The 14,889-nt window shown below is 34.0% G+C and overlaps 2 protein-coding genes across 2 annotated transcripts; both read right to left on the reverse strand.

The window, feature by feature from the left end:
• Window positions 1-4,173: 4,173 nt before the first annotated feature.
• On the reverse strand, window positions 4,174-8,033 carry LOC121262577 (sugar transport protein 10-like). Its single transcript, XM_041165104.1, has 4 exons — window positions 7,759-8,033; window positions 6,409-6,734; window positions 4,922-5,551; window positions 4,174-4,678 (listed from the first exon to the last, which is right to left on the reverse strand). Exons 1-4 carry the CDS (start codon window positions 7,895-7,897, stop codon window positions 4,229-4,231), a joined length of 1,545 nt encoding a protein of 514 aa, XP_041021038.1. The 5' UTR covers window positions 7,898-8,033; the 3' UTR covers window positions 4,174-4,228.
• A 1,781-nt stretch (window positions 8,034-9,814) lies between these two features.
• LOC121262576 (probable protein phosphatase 2C 72) lies at window positions 9,815-12,717 on the reverse strand. The gene is made up of 5 exons (XM_041165103.1): window positions 12,400-12,717; window positions 11,876-12,208; window positions 11,644-11,758; window positions 11,216-11,439; window positions 9,815-11,079 (listed from the first exon to the last, which is right to left on the reverse strand). Exons 1-5 carry the CDS (start codon window positions 12,571-12,573, stop codon window positions 10,906-10,908), a joined length of 1,020 nt encoding a protein of 339 aa, XP_041021037.1. The 5' UTR covers window positions 12,574-12,717; the 3' UTR covers window positions 9,815-10,905.
• Window positions 12,718-14,889: the final 2,172 nt, after the last annotated feature.

Raw genomic sequence — 14,889 nt, forward strand, 5'->3', positions numbered from 1 at the left:
ATATAGGAAATTTTTGCATTAAAAACCTGTTTCAATGAATTCTTTATTCAAATCCGATGAATCCACTACTAGTATTCCCATAAAACTTAATAACATCAATCAAAAAGATTATAGTATAATAGATATAGAAAAAAATTTACAAAATTGGATAATTTCTAATGTTCCAAAAAATCAAATATACAAACAATCCACTTTTGCTTCTAAATTATCATTTCTTACTAATTATACTATTAAAACGGTAGAAAAAACTATTAGTTTAAATAATAATTATGAATCATTACAATTATTAACAAAAGTAGCTATTAAACATTATAAAGAACAGAAATATTCTTTCATACATCTGGTGAAAAAGCAGATCTTACTATATGTTTTTTTTCTTCAGTGGAGTAGGCCTCAAATACCAATTACGAGTAATAGAAACATAATGTTCAGAATCTCTAGCCAAAAAACTATTAACATGATCTTCTCTAATCTTATTTATTTGTAAATCTAAATTTTTAAATTGGTTTTCAATATTACTAATTTCAGAATCAGATAATATATGTGAGTTTGTCTTACTTAATACATTAATATGAGGTTGTTTTGAAGTAGATGCGATATTATTAATGTTTAATTTTTCTAATTTATTACAGATTTATTCTAATAAATTATTATTATTTTTTAGAAAAATTAGTTTTTAAATGATATGAGATTTCATGCAGAACAAATAAAGGGGTTTCTTTTGCTTCTTTAATAGTAGGATTAATAGGAGATATTTTCAATTCTCTCTAATTGTTTACTCATGATTTTTATATATAAATTGGTATAATTTTTTTGTTGGATTATATTATCGGTATTTTTACTTTCTATTGTAGTATTATATTTTTTTATTGGTGAAACTAATATTTGAGTACTTCTTTGGTTGTACTTAAAGGATTCAAAAGGGGTATTCTTCATAAATGATTTATTATTTTATTTGTTAATCTATTGATTAGTAGTTCTATTTATGGTTGATAATTGATTTGATTTATATATTTTAAATCGTGTAAAGAAAGATATATTAATTTGTATACTTTTTAAGTACTCATAATATTTTTCTTCGATGTAATCTCGTTCTAATTTTGTAAAGGTTAAGAAGAATACTATTTTTTTTATTAGTTTTTTCATATAATCTAATTTAAGATATTCTTTATTAATTTTAAATTCTTCTTTATTAAGGGTGTATATTTGTGCATCATCTCCAACTATTTGTGAATATGTCGGAGAAGAATATTCTTTTATTTGTTTGGGATGAGAGGTAGATGTTATACTAGGATGATTAACAATATATATTGCTGTGTCAATAATTTTTCCATGAATAACTCTCTGGATCTGAGTGTCTAGATTCTAGAATCCGGTGTCAAAGTTTTGAGATCTATTCAAAGAAATTGAAGTAAAAACAGATCTAGATGTATGATAACTAGAGGGTGGTGGAGAAGAATGAAGTGAAGGCGATATTCTAAAAGGTTGAAAAGCAATTTGGACGGTTCTATTCATTTTTTTATCTATATATTCTTAATCATCTTTAGAATTGTTTTCTATTCTAGGTAATGAAGTGATATTTTCTAATTGCTATTCATTAGAGAGAGTAATTTGATTCCAATTAATCTGTTTAGGATTTTGTATACTATCATTTTATGTACTAGATTGTAATAATAATGTATATCCTTTTGGACTGGTAATAAGAGCTTGTGGCTCTAATGTTGTTTTCATGATCCTATATACTACAGTTAAAGGATGTGATCCTTTCATCATATGATAACTGTTTGTTTTAACATTTAATGTTAAAGCATGTAGGATATTAGTATCAAATAATGAAAGAGAATAATTAGGATAACAATTAAAATAAACTAAGCCTTGGAACAGGTTTGATTCTACCATGTCAAGTAATGAATCATGAAAATTATAGATCATAACTACAAAAATCCAAAGCAAGATATGATAAAATAATGATAATAAATGAATATAAATTTTTTACTTACTAATGGAAGATTAATAGTTTAGCAAATACTAGAACATTTCTATGCTAAAAGCTGGTACCCTATGCTTTGTGTTTTGGATATTTGGATTATTGTGTGTAGAGTGGGAGAAAAATAGACATATAAAGTCAGTCTCATAAAATTTATTTTGTATTTAATGCTTCTAGAGTAATTCACTCGGGCAGCTATAAATGCTTTAGAGTGTACTTCATATGTCTATCTATTTCTTACTCTAGGCCACAAAGTTCAGTCAAGAACTCTAAGATATCCAAATACGTGTTTAGTTGGCCCGATGTACATATGTAGGTGAAATTAAAAGTTATGCCGATGGCCAATATTGAGAGCATCATCCGGGATGTACTTCTTCCAGAACCAGTGTGCCTTCCAAACTCTATTCACCTCTTCTATTGGCATGTTCTTCGTCTCGAGTATGAAGAAGAACACAAAAATAGTCATTATGAACACAAAGACAACGAAGAAAAAGAAGAGACCAAACTTGAGGTGGCAAAGCATGGCAAGGAAAACTTGAGCCACAAAAAAAGTGAATAGCATGTTGACAGATACGTTAATGGCTTGGCCTACTGATCGGATCTCCAGAGGGCAGATGTCACTCGGTACCAACCAACCCAAAGGCCCCCAAGAGAAAATATGAACATTTGTGCATGATTATATAACGATGATCTGATTCTGTTGTGTTCTGAATATGTTCTGTACTCTGATATGATGTGATCTCCAAAAACCTTTAGCATGACATTTTGTTTGTGTTCTGTTCTAACCTTACTACGGGCGTAAAATTGTGGTCTCTATTTGGGTTGATACGAACTTTTCTGTTTCTAGTGCACCCACTTTGAAAGTAAAGTGGTTTTTTGCATGGTCCTTCCTGTGTGCACACTCAGGGCTCCGAGAATAATAAGTGAAAGATTTCACATTTTGTTTCTACTCAGTTGGCCGTCGGAGATTGCACAACCCTACCATGGGGATTAAACATGAAATTCTATTCGGATGTGATGTTTCAGTTATGCTATGCTAAAGGACTTTGGAATATGAATATTTTGAATTGTCGCTCTGATATTTTGATAACATGTTTTGGTTATACATTGTGAAAATAAAAATATTTTATTATGCACTTTGAACTCAGTAAATGCTCATGTTTACATACTAGTATATGTTCTCTGCTTACTGAGTCGTTGATAACTCATCCCTTATCTACACATTATTTTTCAGATAATTTGAATATTTCAGTTGAAAATCAAGATTAGGGAACATGGATGAGATTAGTTAAGCACAAAGGAGTAAGCACAAAAGGATGCCATGGTTATTGGAGAATTTTATTCAGCAAATTTGCTGTGTTCTGATGACGTGGTATGTTGAGAGGTTGACGTTTATATCAAGAATTTGTTATGTCCCTAGTTAATTATTTGGAGTAGTTGAGTTAAAACAGTGAGATCTATGTGTAATTGAAAAATTGGAGTCTATATTTACACTATGAGACGTGAGTTTAAGTAATAGGAGGTAACTCTCCGACCCATCTAGGACCAGGGACTTACAAAGAAGTCTTATTTTTAGTAAGTGGTTTTTAGCACATACTTTTGTCTTGAAATTTTAGCACAGCATTGATGTCTTTTTTACAATCTGGAGATGCTGTGAAATAATATCGTTTTACTTATAACTAATAACTTCAATGGCATTCTCGAAAAAAGAAAAAAAAAAAAAAACCTTTAATGGCATGATTCAAATTCATTCAGCTAAGGTATAACGACCTAACCCGAACTCTCTTATAAATGGAATATCCATAATATATATGGAAAACTCCAAGCTGTCCGAAAGACTATAACATTCAAATACATATAAGATCATAACTACAAAAATCCAAAGCAAAACATAAAAAGATGATAATAAATGAATATAAATTTTTACTTACTAATGGAAGATTAAAAGTTTAGCAAATACTAGAACACTTCTATGCTAAAAGCTGGTAACCTATGCTTCGTGTTTTGGATATTTGGATTTATTGTGCGTAGAGTGAGAGAAAGATAGACATATAAAGTCGGTCTCATAAAATTTATTTTGCATTTAATGCTTCCAGAGTAATTCACTCGGAAAGTTATAAATGCTTTAGAGCGTACTTTATGTGTCTATCTATTTCCTACTCTAGATCGTAGAGTTCAGTCAAGGACTCTAAGATATCCAAATCCGTGTTTAGCTGGCCCGATGTACGTACATAGGTGAAATTAATAGTTGTCCCGGTGGCTAATATTGACAGCATCATCTGGGATGTACTTCTTCCAGAACCAGTGTGCCTTCCAAACTCTATTCATCTCTTCTATTGGCATGTTCTTCGTCTCGGGTATGAAGAAGAACGCAAAAATAGTCATTATGAACACAAAGACAGCGAAGAAAAAGAAGAGACCAAACTTGAGGTGGCAAAGCATGGCAAGGAAAACTTGAGCCACAAAAAATGTGAATAGCATGTTGACTGATACGTTAATGGCTTGGCCTGCTGATCGGATCTCCAGAGGGCAGATCTCACTCGGTACCAACCAACCCAAAGGCCCCCAAGACCATGCAAATGCTGCTACATAAGTGCATATTAAGAGCAAAACCATATCTGCTTGGCCTTTTGTAATGGTTCCTTCGCCACTCACCCCAAATGTCAAACTTATCAAAACTCCTATAGCAATCTACAATACAATGAAACAAACATATGTACGTTATGGGTGTAAACCAGAAAAATATATGCAGGTGAGATTTAGTACATATGCATGGGTCAGGATCTTCTTCAAGTAGTTCTTAATTACCGAACTTGAAAGTATCAAGTGGAAGGGAGATAGACATGACGTTAGGTAGTATTTTTTATGTCTATCTCCCTCCAATTATTATTCGAACTTGAGGGTATCTTTTTATGTGTTAGAATTTATTCGTACCTGGCATATAAACATCTGTGCGCCACCTTCGAGGAACAAAATCCTTCTCCCAAACTTGTCAACAGTGAAGATGGAAACAAAAGTAGCGAGGACATTAACAACACCGGTAATAACAGCAGACATGAGTGAAGCATTGTCACCGAAACCTAGAGTCTTAAAGAGAACAGGCGCGTAAAACATGATGACGTTAATGCCGGTGAGCTGTTGGAAGAAGGGTATGAGGATGCAAATAATGAGTTGGGGTCTATATCTGGGCTCCAAGATGTTCTTCCATGGATGATCCACTTTCTTTGCAGCCTCACTCGCATCAACTAGGTCTTTGAACTCTTCATCCACGTTGTCGGTGCCACGAATTTTTCGTAACATCTGCTTTGCCTTGTCGGTGTAGCCTCTCTCGAGTATGGAATTAGGAGTATCTGGAAGGAACACAGATCCTACGGTCATCATTATTGCAGGGACAGCTGCAAGACCTAAAGAAACTCTCCAACCCCATCCTCCCTTGATTTGGGCAGTGCCATAATTGACAAGATTGGCAAACAGAATCCCAATTGTAATGGCCATCTGGAAACCAATGTTGAGTGCTCCTCTGATCTTCGCTGGCGCCATTTCTGAAAGATAAACTGGGACCGACTGCGTTTTCATGTATAATGCGTACTTATCAAACACGTACGGATAGAACAAAACATATATATATATATAGGTTAAAATATTCCTAGATTTACTTATCCTTTTCTTTAGGTTGTTCTTGAAAAAGCCATGATCATATTAATTAACATCAAACATAGAGATTCAAACACATCCCTTTTTAGCAGTCGGCACGCAAGAAAATCTAGAAAGAATTTTTTTTTTTTTTTTTGATAGGTAATAAGTAATTCATTGATAGAAAGATAGGCATAGCCCAAGTACACTAGGAAAAATCTAGTAAGGAATTTTTAATTCTAAGTTCTCATGATTTTTATCACAATATTCCAATATGATTATAACACTGAAATAATTTGATTAATTTCCTTGTCATAATGTAACCTACTATATATGATACTAGTTCAGGTTACCATATTATATTAACATGAATAAAGAAACTTTTAGGATCAAGATCTCCTAAATTTCTTATCGAAACTATAGGGCCTTAAAGGCGAGTTAGAGACACATTAATGAGTCGACTAATTACCATATGTATTGAACATTTAATATTGTTAAAAAAATCCATACCAATGGCAATAAATATTATATGACCCACTTTATAGTTTTGATCTCTCACTTTTACTTCAGCTCCTCAAATTCATATATGATATAAATTTGCAGAGATCGATCTTTGTCTAAACTTCTGTGTTTTGTCGCTAAAGGCATATGGCCCGATGGCATAACACCCACACCTCCAAAATGCAGGTCTAGCATGGGTTCCACCCCCCTGATCCCCGAATAAAAAAAAAAAAAAAAAAAAAACTTCTATATATAACATGCACACGGCCGGGTATGATTTGCAGTACCTGATTAGCGAATCCAACACCGACACCAAGTAATAAGCGACCAATGATAAGCATTTCAATGTTGATGGCTGCGCCGTTTAGGATAGAACCAAACAAGAAAACCAAGCCTCCAAAAAACATGGACATTTTTCGGCCGAAAGCCCTCGTAACAGCAGAAGCAAAGAAGGAAGCTATTAATGCTGCAACGTAAAGGGAAGAGGTGAACAATGTGAGCAGCTCGCTATCAAACTTGCAGTATTCACTTTCACGAGCTGTTTCGTCCATCATTTTTCTGTAGACGGAAGGGAAGAACTTTCTTAAAAAGTGTTCCATTGAAGTTACCCCTCCTGCCAAAAAAGTTTAGAAGCCAATCAATTTTCATAAATAAAACAAATTCGAACGCAAATAGCTGTTTGATATTATTCATGTTCTCTATTATTTAATTTGTTCAAACATGTTTGTGACTGTTAAATGTTCAACAATATTACTCATCATCCCAACTTCCATCATCTTATAATGTGGCATTAAGTGATTGTAAATTATTTATTACATTTTACTTGTAAACTTATCATCTAATACCACATCATGAGATGATGGGAAGATGATGAGAATTGAGATGATAAATAAATTTTTTCTTAAATGTTTGATATCATGTATTATTGGCTTACTTCCTTAATTATAATCCTTTATTTCTAAATAAGTGGATCTTGCCTTTTTCACCGACAGCTTGGCCTTATGACATAAGACTTACATCTCTAAAATGGAGATCATGGGTTCGATCCCCCTCCCCAATGTATAAAAAAAGATATTTCATTTTAAAAATAAATTAAATTTCTAAAATATTATATACAATTATCCATGCCAGAAAGATAAAAGCATTAGCCATATTATCTGTTGAGAGTTTGATACTAAAAACATTGAGTACTGGACAAGTTAATTGATTATTTATTTATCTTAATTTATAGTTGGCCGCTAAGCTCTCCGCCACATGTATGGTGTATGCATTATGAGTGGTGCTACTTGGCGGCCTGAGTAGAACCGCTTATTGTTACTGGTAGTTGCTTTTGCAACTTTTTTTTTTTTTTTTCTATTCACATTTTTTTAATATATTTAAATATTTTTAAAAAATAAGAAAAAAACATTAAAATCAATTCTTTAATCATTAAGAAAAAAATAAAAATAACTTTTTTTCCCGAGTGGTCAAATAGAGCGGTAAGAAATGGTGGGTATAGTAGCTTTTTTCATGCTTTATTATTAGTTGTCTCACTATGAAACAAAACCCAAGTAGCCAAAAATAAAAAGCTAAAATAGAAAAGAAGGCAAAATTGCTGCAAACTGTTCTGCCTATATATAAAAAGCCAAATAATAAACCTGAGATTCCAATGTCATAGCCAAAGATGAGGCCACCCATTGCAGCAACCACACAAGTGACCACCACAAAGGCAGTAATGCCGCCTGCATAGTCGACCGTCCTTCCACCTTGATCACTTACAAAACCTCCTCCTGCCATCTTTCTAGCCAATTTATAAGCACTAATTATTGGGATCAGATCAAGATTTCTCAGAGTTTTTTTTTCCCCTTGTATATCTCTATTAATCTGAGTATTGATTGTTGATCTCTCAAACTATATTTGCCTAACTACTTCCTTGCATACGCTTGACAGTTGATACTCACTATAGAACAAAAGAGATCAGAAGAGCCATTTGGTGGGATTTCTTACTTATATTCATCTCTTTGCTTTCAGTGTTATATATATATATATATATATGGCTGTAATCCTGTATGCTTGAAAGTTCTGCCACGTTAAGCTATATCCAAGTGGTGTTAAGCCTCAAAAAGTGGTCTTTTACGTATTTGCGAAATGTAAGGCCTTTTTTATGTTGGGATTATGGTGTTTGTAGTTTGCACAAGTCTAGAGACCAGGAATCGACTGAGCTATTGGTCTTTCTTTTAGAACTCTAAACTCGGGAAGTTTGACCAACATGGATTCAAATCTAAGCGAGATTTCCTATATAGAAGTTACTATATTTGGATACATGGAAATGGCTTTGATCCACTGAAAACAGCCACGGATATATATAACATGTACAATTATAACATAAATTTAAGAATGTCTTTTTTTTCATTTTAAATTTTATTATCTCCAATCACACGAGTCAATATGTCATATTATTTTAAGTGACTTTTATTTGAATGATTTACCAATGAAACCACTTAAAATATATTATATTTATGCCTTCTTATATAAATGAAAGATAACTTTGAAAGAGAAATTGGCTCTTTTTTAATAGGACTGCTCACCCGACCCGATTAAGTTGTCTTCGGACAAACTGTTTGGCCGATTAACCGATCTGAGATCATATCGATTTTATGACCCGATTTTTTATTTATTTTATTTTTTTAAATCAGTATACTAGGAAAATTTGATTACCATCCTATACAAAAAAAATAAACATCCATCTAACCAATTCTTGCTAATTTCTGAATGTCACAAAGTCGACTCGAAGTGCACTTGTGGACCCATCAAAATGCATGCTATTTTGAATTCTTGGACTTTTTTAATCTTGAATATGACGTCACATGATGATTACACAAGTTTTTTTTTTTTTTTGTGTGTTCAAAAACCGAAGGATCAATATCAATTCCCATATTAGCTGCAGTGCCTGCCTATAATTCTCATCACAGATTCAATACTGGTGCAGTTCAAGTCTGGCAGCTTTTCAGCAATCAGCAGCAATTGTGTGCACCTGGAAATATTGAAGGAAGAGTACATATCTCAGTTGAAGTATCTTCTTTCATTAAATCTTTAAATATAGTATATGTTTTCAATGCGTTCAGGAGTTGAAATTCTGATTGCTCATAGGGGAGACGTATTTAATACCTGGAAAGAGCGTCTTTTGACTCTTTTAATATTGTTTAAGTTCTCTTTTACTTTCCCCCCAGTAGGTACCTTTTGCTGTTGGGGTATCTGTAACGATTGTGAGAGTTTGAGGTGGATGCGATTCGAACTTGTGGAGTCAGATGACTGCTGATGGCAGCCGCTCTTGAACTGGAGGTGATAATGAATATGGAAAAGGAATTTGAGGTGTGCAACTATAGTTCATTTACTTTTATTTTTATGTAACATGAATTGCCATGCTTTAGCTTAACTGTATCTTTTCCCTTTCCTAGTTACATGAGCATCTGTATCACATTTATGTTTGCCTCTAACTCTAGGCTGTGTTTAATTAAGATAATGGACCTTGGAAAGACTTACTGATAATCCCTAGTATCATGTGGTGGGATGAGAGATTTTTTCTTGAAGTCAGCATATTCCTCAATTCGAATAGGTATAATAAAAAAAAAAATTGAGAACCTCGAACAATATAATGTTGGTCAATCTGAAAATGTAAATTAAAGCGCCTTTCCCATTCAATCATGCTTTTAGTTGCCACTTTGGTGCATTCTCTCTTTCTAGCTCTCCCTCACTTTTGGTGATAGTTGTCTACATCTCATTATTTATATATTTTTTTATATGTTTATTGACTAGTGTAAATGTACAATTGCATTGATATGCTTTCCAAAGTCATACTGAAGAGGGTGATAAGCTTTTAAAACTAAAGAATCTAGGAGTTCTCTGTTAGAAATTAAAGTGTACTACCTTTCATGTTTGTATAATTTGGTTTGTTTACTTGCTGGGCCACCTGCTTGCTGTCATTCATGAACTTTAACCTCATTACTTCATTGCAAAAACTTTGACTTGGTTCTAGATAGTGTGGTAAAGAATCTTTCCCTTGCACTAGCAGCATTGCATTGTTGCGGACCTGAAATTATGAGTCCAATAAATCTCTTGAGCCTTCAGCGGTATCGTTGCATCACTCATGATAATTTTAGAGAATAGAAAGTGCTAGCTAATGTTGCCTTATTGTTGTGCATAAGCAATTCAAACAACCAAATATTAGGCAAGGAACAAAGCAAAAGAAAGATGGTGGTTCACAAGGAGCTGCCAATGCATTTATGAATGGGAATGCAGTCAGCTTGTCCGATGGTTCACAGCTCATATCCAATGTGCAGAATCAACATAAGCAATCAAATACTGGAATTAAACGAGTGCCTGTTCATGATAGGTGAAGGATACCTGTCTCATATGATGATGACCTTCTAGGACAAGATACCAAGGATGATGAAGCTTGATTGTTGGAACCAAATGTTCAATACATTTCGGTGGGGATGGGCGGTGTTCCTTGGAGGCAACAATTAATTTTCCCATTTGATGGAGGTCGGCAGAGTGTTGATAATTCTTGCATTATTCAATTACTTTTTGGTGCTTAACCAATAAGCGGATGATGCACCAGCAGTTTTATTGTCGAAAGCAATTGTTATGGGTATTCCTTTTCAACTCATTGTTTTCTTAACTAGTGATTGCACATATTGGTGGCTTTGAAATCTTGAAAAGGGTTAAACTTAAAAAAAAAAATCGCCAAAAGGTCATTGCAGATACAGGAAGCATTAGAGAGGATTTGTCCACTGGCACGAGTGTTACTTCTTTTGCAAAAAGAGGCAAACCACACTACAGTCATCTACTTTTGCAGTAGGGTTCTTCTTCCTCCATGCTGTGGTAGCTGCCTCCACCATAACTCTTGCTGCTGCCTGTTCACTCTCTGCAGCCCACACAATGGCTGCAACTTGGTCATTACTGAGAACATCCCAGACCTACATTTTCAATACATTCAAAGGGAATAAAAACATGTTATTGATATAGGGGTTCTTCATCCTAGAAGTTCGATGAAGAGGAGAATGAACACTTCTAACATGTAAAAATTGGTTCTGCATTCAAATGCCCCCTTACCCCATCAGTTGCAAGGATGATGAATTGATCATCTGAAGTTAGGCGGTGATAGTAGACCTCAGGGATGGCAATGATGCCATGGTCTTTGAGTACAAAGTCTCCAAAGGCTCGTGACATGGCTAGGCCAGGAGTGTCATCATGGGGCAGCCACACTCGTTGGATGTGTGGTTCTTGATTCAGTGCAGCCACCCAGCCATTGCAATTCTTTATTCTTTCTGCTTCACCTATGTCAATTGGAAATTGATCAATCACTAATGTGGCAACTTATCTTAAAGTAGGGAACTCGGTAGAGACAAGGTGAATGAAAATAATATACACAACAATGATGTGCCTTCCTCATCAATGATGTGTTGGGTGTCTCAATAACTAGACTTGCACTTAGATTTTTTTCGTTTCTCGATGCAGTTGAGAAGGAAATGAGGTCTTACAAGGTAAGCCTGGCTTTAAGTCTCTGGTTAACTGAAAGGCCGTGACTCCTTTCTTGGTCATCATTCCTAAGACTGCCCTTGAATCCCTAAGATTAGCTATAACAAGATCTTCACCCTGCTTAGTTTTCCATTCATACAAAATAGAAGAGAAGATCAAAATCAAAACAAAGATTCAGTTAACTTCTCCAAATAGATTCAGAAACAAAATGGAAGAATTATTTGGTCTTGTTACCTGTCTTATAGCAACTACTGCAGTGGTTCCACTACAAGAGCAGTCCAAATTCTCTTGCAGCTTTATCTCCTTGTCTATCACCTTAAAGGCACTGATACAAGCCTCTTTCCATATATGAAAGCTCTTGCTTGTCATTGATTCATCATCTATTCCATCCATATGATTTTGCAAACTATCATCATCAGCTACTGCTGCATTAATCTTTGAGAGAGAGCTCTTTTGGGTTAATAAGAGTGAAGGCAGGTGGTTGCATACTAGCTTGCTCACTACATGACCATTCTTCCCATGCCCATCAAAAACTCCACATAAAGCTCCATCTTCCACTCCATAGCCCTTGCCACAGAAAAACACAAGCAGTTTCAATAAAGGATCTTTTAACTAATAAATTCAGTAGAAGACACTAAATTGAGAAGTGAAACTTTTCTCATGGGAATGAAAACCAGCTTGATTCTAATCTAAGAACAACCTGTAAAGTTAAAAGGATCATCGTAGATACAATTTGAGAGAGTGAACCATTAACAAACCTGGTGAAGAATGGCAGCATCTTGGTTTAGTCCTTTGCTCCCTTGCTTAGAGTAAAGAGAACAAAGGACCAGAGCTCCATTAGAAACATTATTTCCTTGCAAGAATAACACATTTTCTTTGCCATCCTCAGCATCATGAATCTCCCGGGACACAACTGATCCGCAGATTCCCATTGCAACTGAAAATGATTTTGTTCTGTTCTGCACTTACTTTTATATTCCAAGTATTACTGATGCAGTTTCCTTAATCATGAGTTTAAGGACCCCAAAATGCGCATGTTATAGTAAAATACATATAGAAAGGATTAGAACTGTACAAGTGGCTCCCAGGGGTCTGAAAGCATGCTTTTAATTGTTGGGGGTATTATTTTAGCTTGCCCCAAGATTCACTTGATGGGGCATGTGATGGGAGGTGTATTTTTTTATTGGCTGGTTCCTCATATGTGAGTTGCTGCTCCAATCCACCTCAACCTGAACAGTATGAATAATGATATACAATTATTTTACATCCCAATTTACAACCAACGAATATGATAGTGCATTTCATAAAAAATACTAAGATTTTGTTATTAGAATTTTAAATTTTACAAAATTACCCATTGTAAAGATGGGTTGGACATGCCATAGAAGAGTAAAAGCATCTTTTTATTTTTTTTTTTTCCTTGCTTTGAGGAAACATAAACATATGACCAACAGATTAAGGTTCGTTTGGATAGTGAGATGAGATAAGATGGTTTTAGATGAGTTGAATAAAATATTATTAGAATATTATTTTTTAATATTATTATTGTCATGAGATTTGAAAAAGTTGAATTGTTTATTATATTTTATATGGAAATTTAGAAAAATTGTACTGATGAGATAAGATGGGTTGAGAGTATTTTTATATCTAAACGGGGCCTAAATGTTCTCACGCCTCACCTTGACACTAGTTTAACAGGGAGATTCAATTTTCGAGCAACGATAAAGCATGATTATGTGAGACTATACCCACTTGTGGCTCCAGCTACAAATAAAAAATGGATCACCTCTACCAATAGATGAAAAAGATAGCAGTTGACCATTGACCAGTTCCATCCACATTACAGAAAAGAGGAATTGGATCCATACCAGTTGGAATCTCTCTCTCTCTCTCTCTGTGCATGTTAAGCCCTATGGCAGTTGGAATCAGCTACAGAAGTTTGGACAAATTAACGAAAGATGCAGATGGTCAAACTCTAAAAACAATACACTGTGATCGATTACTTTTCATATTCAGAGTCTTAGTAGTGATATAATCATCCTACATTATTGTGTGCTTGCATCTACAATTGGATAGGGACCGACCTTTGATGCGTCATGCCGGTACATCTCTTTTAAGCCAATGAGGCCCATCACATGGACAAATCATCATATCATTTGTCTTAGTTGACTTTCTCAAATTTGCATGCATGAGATCATATAAATACATACATACATACATACACACACATACACATATATGAATGTTGCTCTTCATCTTAAATTTTGTCTTTTGGAATTACATTCCAAACGATTTCATTCAAGTGGTTAACACGTGAAGCCACTTAAAATGTGTCACATTAACGAACAAAATTAAAAAAAAAAAAAAGATCTATGATGAAGAGTGGCATTACTTTCTCACACACACTAGGCAAAGAATCAGAGCCAAAGCAAGTGTCACGATTAAAGCATGATTCTAGATTAAAAAAACATAGGAAACTAAGGGGGTAATCAAAAGTTTGATGCAAGTTGATAAAGACAGCATTCTATAAGCTAATAACAGGGGGAAAAAAAAAAGAACTAGTCAATTAATTCTTGTTTCCTTTATATAATAAGTCAATTTAATTCCTTTTAGTAGTAGAAAAACTTTAGCCTTACGTGAAAGGGCAATGCGTGTTGTTGAAAGATAGTTGAAGCTTTCCTGATTATGTTATACTCTATACAATGCCTCACATCACTTGCTTTGTACAATCAAATTTCAAATATTACAAATGTCGGTCGAACTTTGAGCTGTACAGTTCATCTTAAAACAAAATTGATGTTAAGAAAGACACACTTAAGCTGTTATATCATTTGATATTGAGCACCGCATGCCTATTTTTAAAAGAGAAATGATAGTTGCAGTCGTGAGTGTGTAAGTATCGCACAATCACTTTAAAAAAAATGAATGAATATAGAATCCACATGAAAAAAAAAATTAATTTTTTAACAGTAGACCCCACTTTTTTTCAAAGCGATTACACGGCATTTGCGTACTCTATGACTATACATAATATTATTCTTTTTAAAATGGTTACATTAAGCAATATTGTGGACATACTCCTACAATCTCTCCCTCACAAAGATACTTTAACTAGGAATTGGTGACTTTTGATTAGAATGGTGCTACATGTACTTACAATTTTACGTACAATACCAATTTTATCAATTTTCTTTATAAATTCAAATTTTAAATTTTAAATTTCACAATTTTTAATATATTAATGGCTA

The sequence above is a fragment of the Juglans microcarpa x Juglans regia genome, chromosome 4S (assembly GCF_004785595.1).
Source record: "Juglans microcarpa x Juglans regia isolate MS1-56 chromosome 4S, Jm3101_v1.0, whole genome shotgun sequence".
Lineage (NCBI taxonomy): Eukaryota > Viridiplantae > Streptophyta > Magnoliopsida > Fagales > Juglandaceae > Juglans > Juglans microcarpa x Juglans regia.

What these genes read in the sequence shown, in the direction of transcription:
- LOC121262577 (XM_041165104.1), bottom strand. Translation starts at nt 7,897, where the DNA reads ATGGCAGGAGGAGGTTTTGTAAGTGATCAAGGTGGAAGGACGGTCGAC. An exon ending in CTATGACATTGGAATCTCAG is followed by an intron (nt 6,735 to 7,758) that starts GTTTATTATTTG and finishes CTTTTTTGGCAG; the next exon opens with GAGGGGTAACTTCAATGGAA. An exon ending in CACAGATGTTTATATGCCAG is followed by an intron (nt 4,679 to 4,921) that starts GTACGAATAAAT and finishes ATTGTATTGTAG; the next exon opens with ATTGCTATAGGAGTTTTGAT.
- LOC121262576 (XM_041165103.1), bottom strand. Translation starts at nt 12,573, where the DNA reads ATGGGAATCTGCGGATCAGTTGTGTCCCGGGAGATTCATGATGCTGAG. An exon ending in CTTAAAGCCAGGCTTACCTT is followed by an intron (nt 11,440 to 11,643) that starts GTAAGACCTCAT and finishes CAATTGACATAG; the next exon opens with GTGAAGCAGAAAGAATAAAG. An exon ending in TCATCCTTGCAACTGATGGG is followed by an intron (nt 11,080 to 11,215) that starts GTAAGGGGGCAT and finishes TTGAAAATGTAG; the next exon opens with GTCTGGGATGTTCTCAGTAA.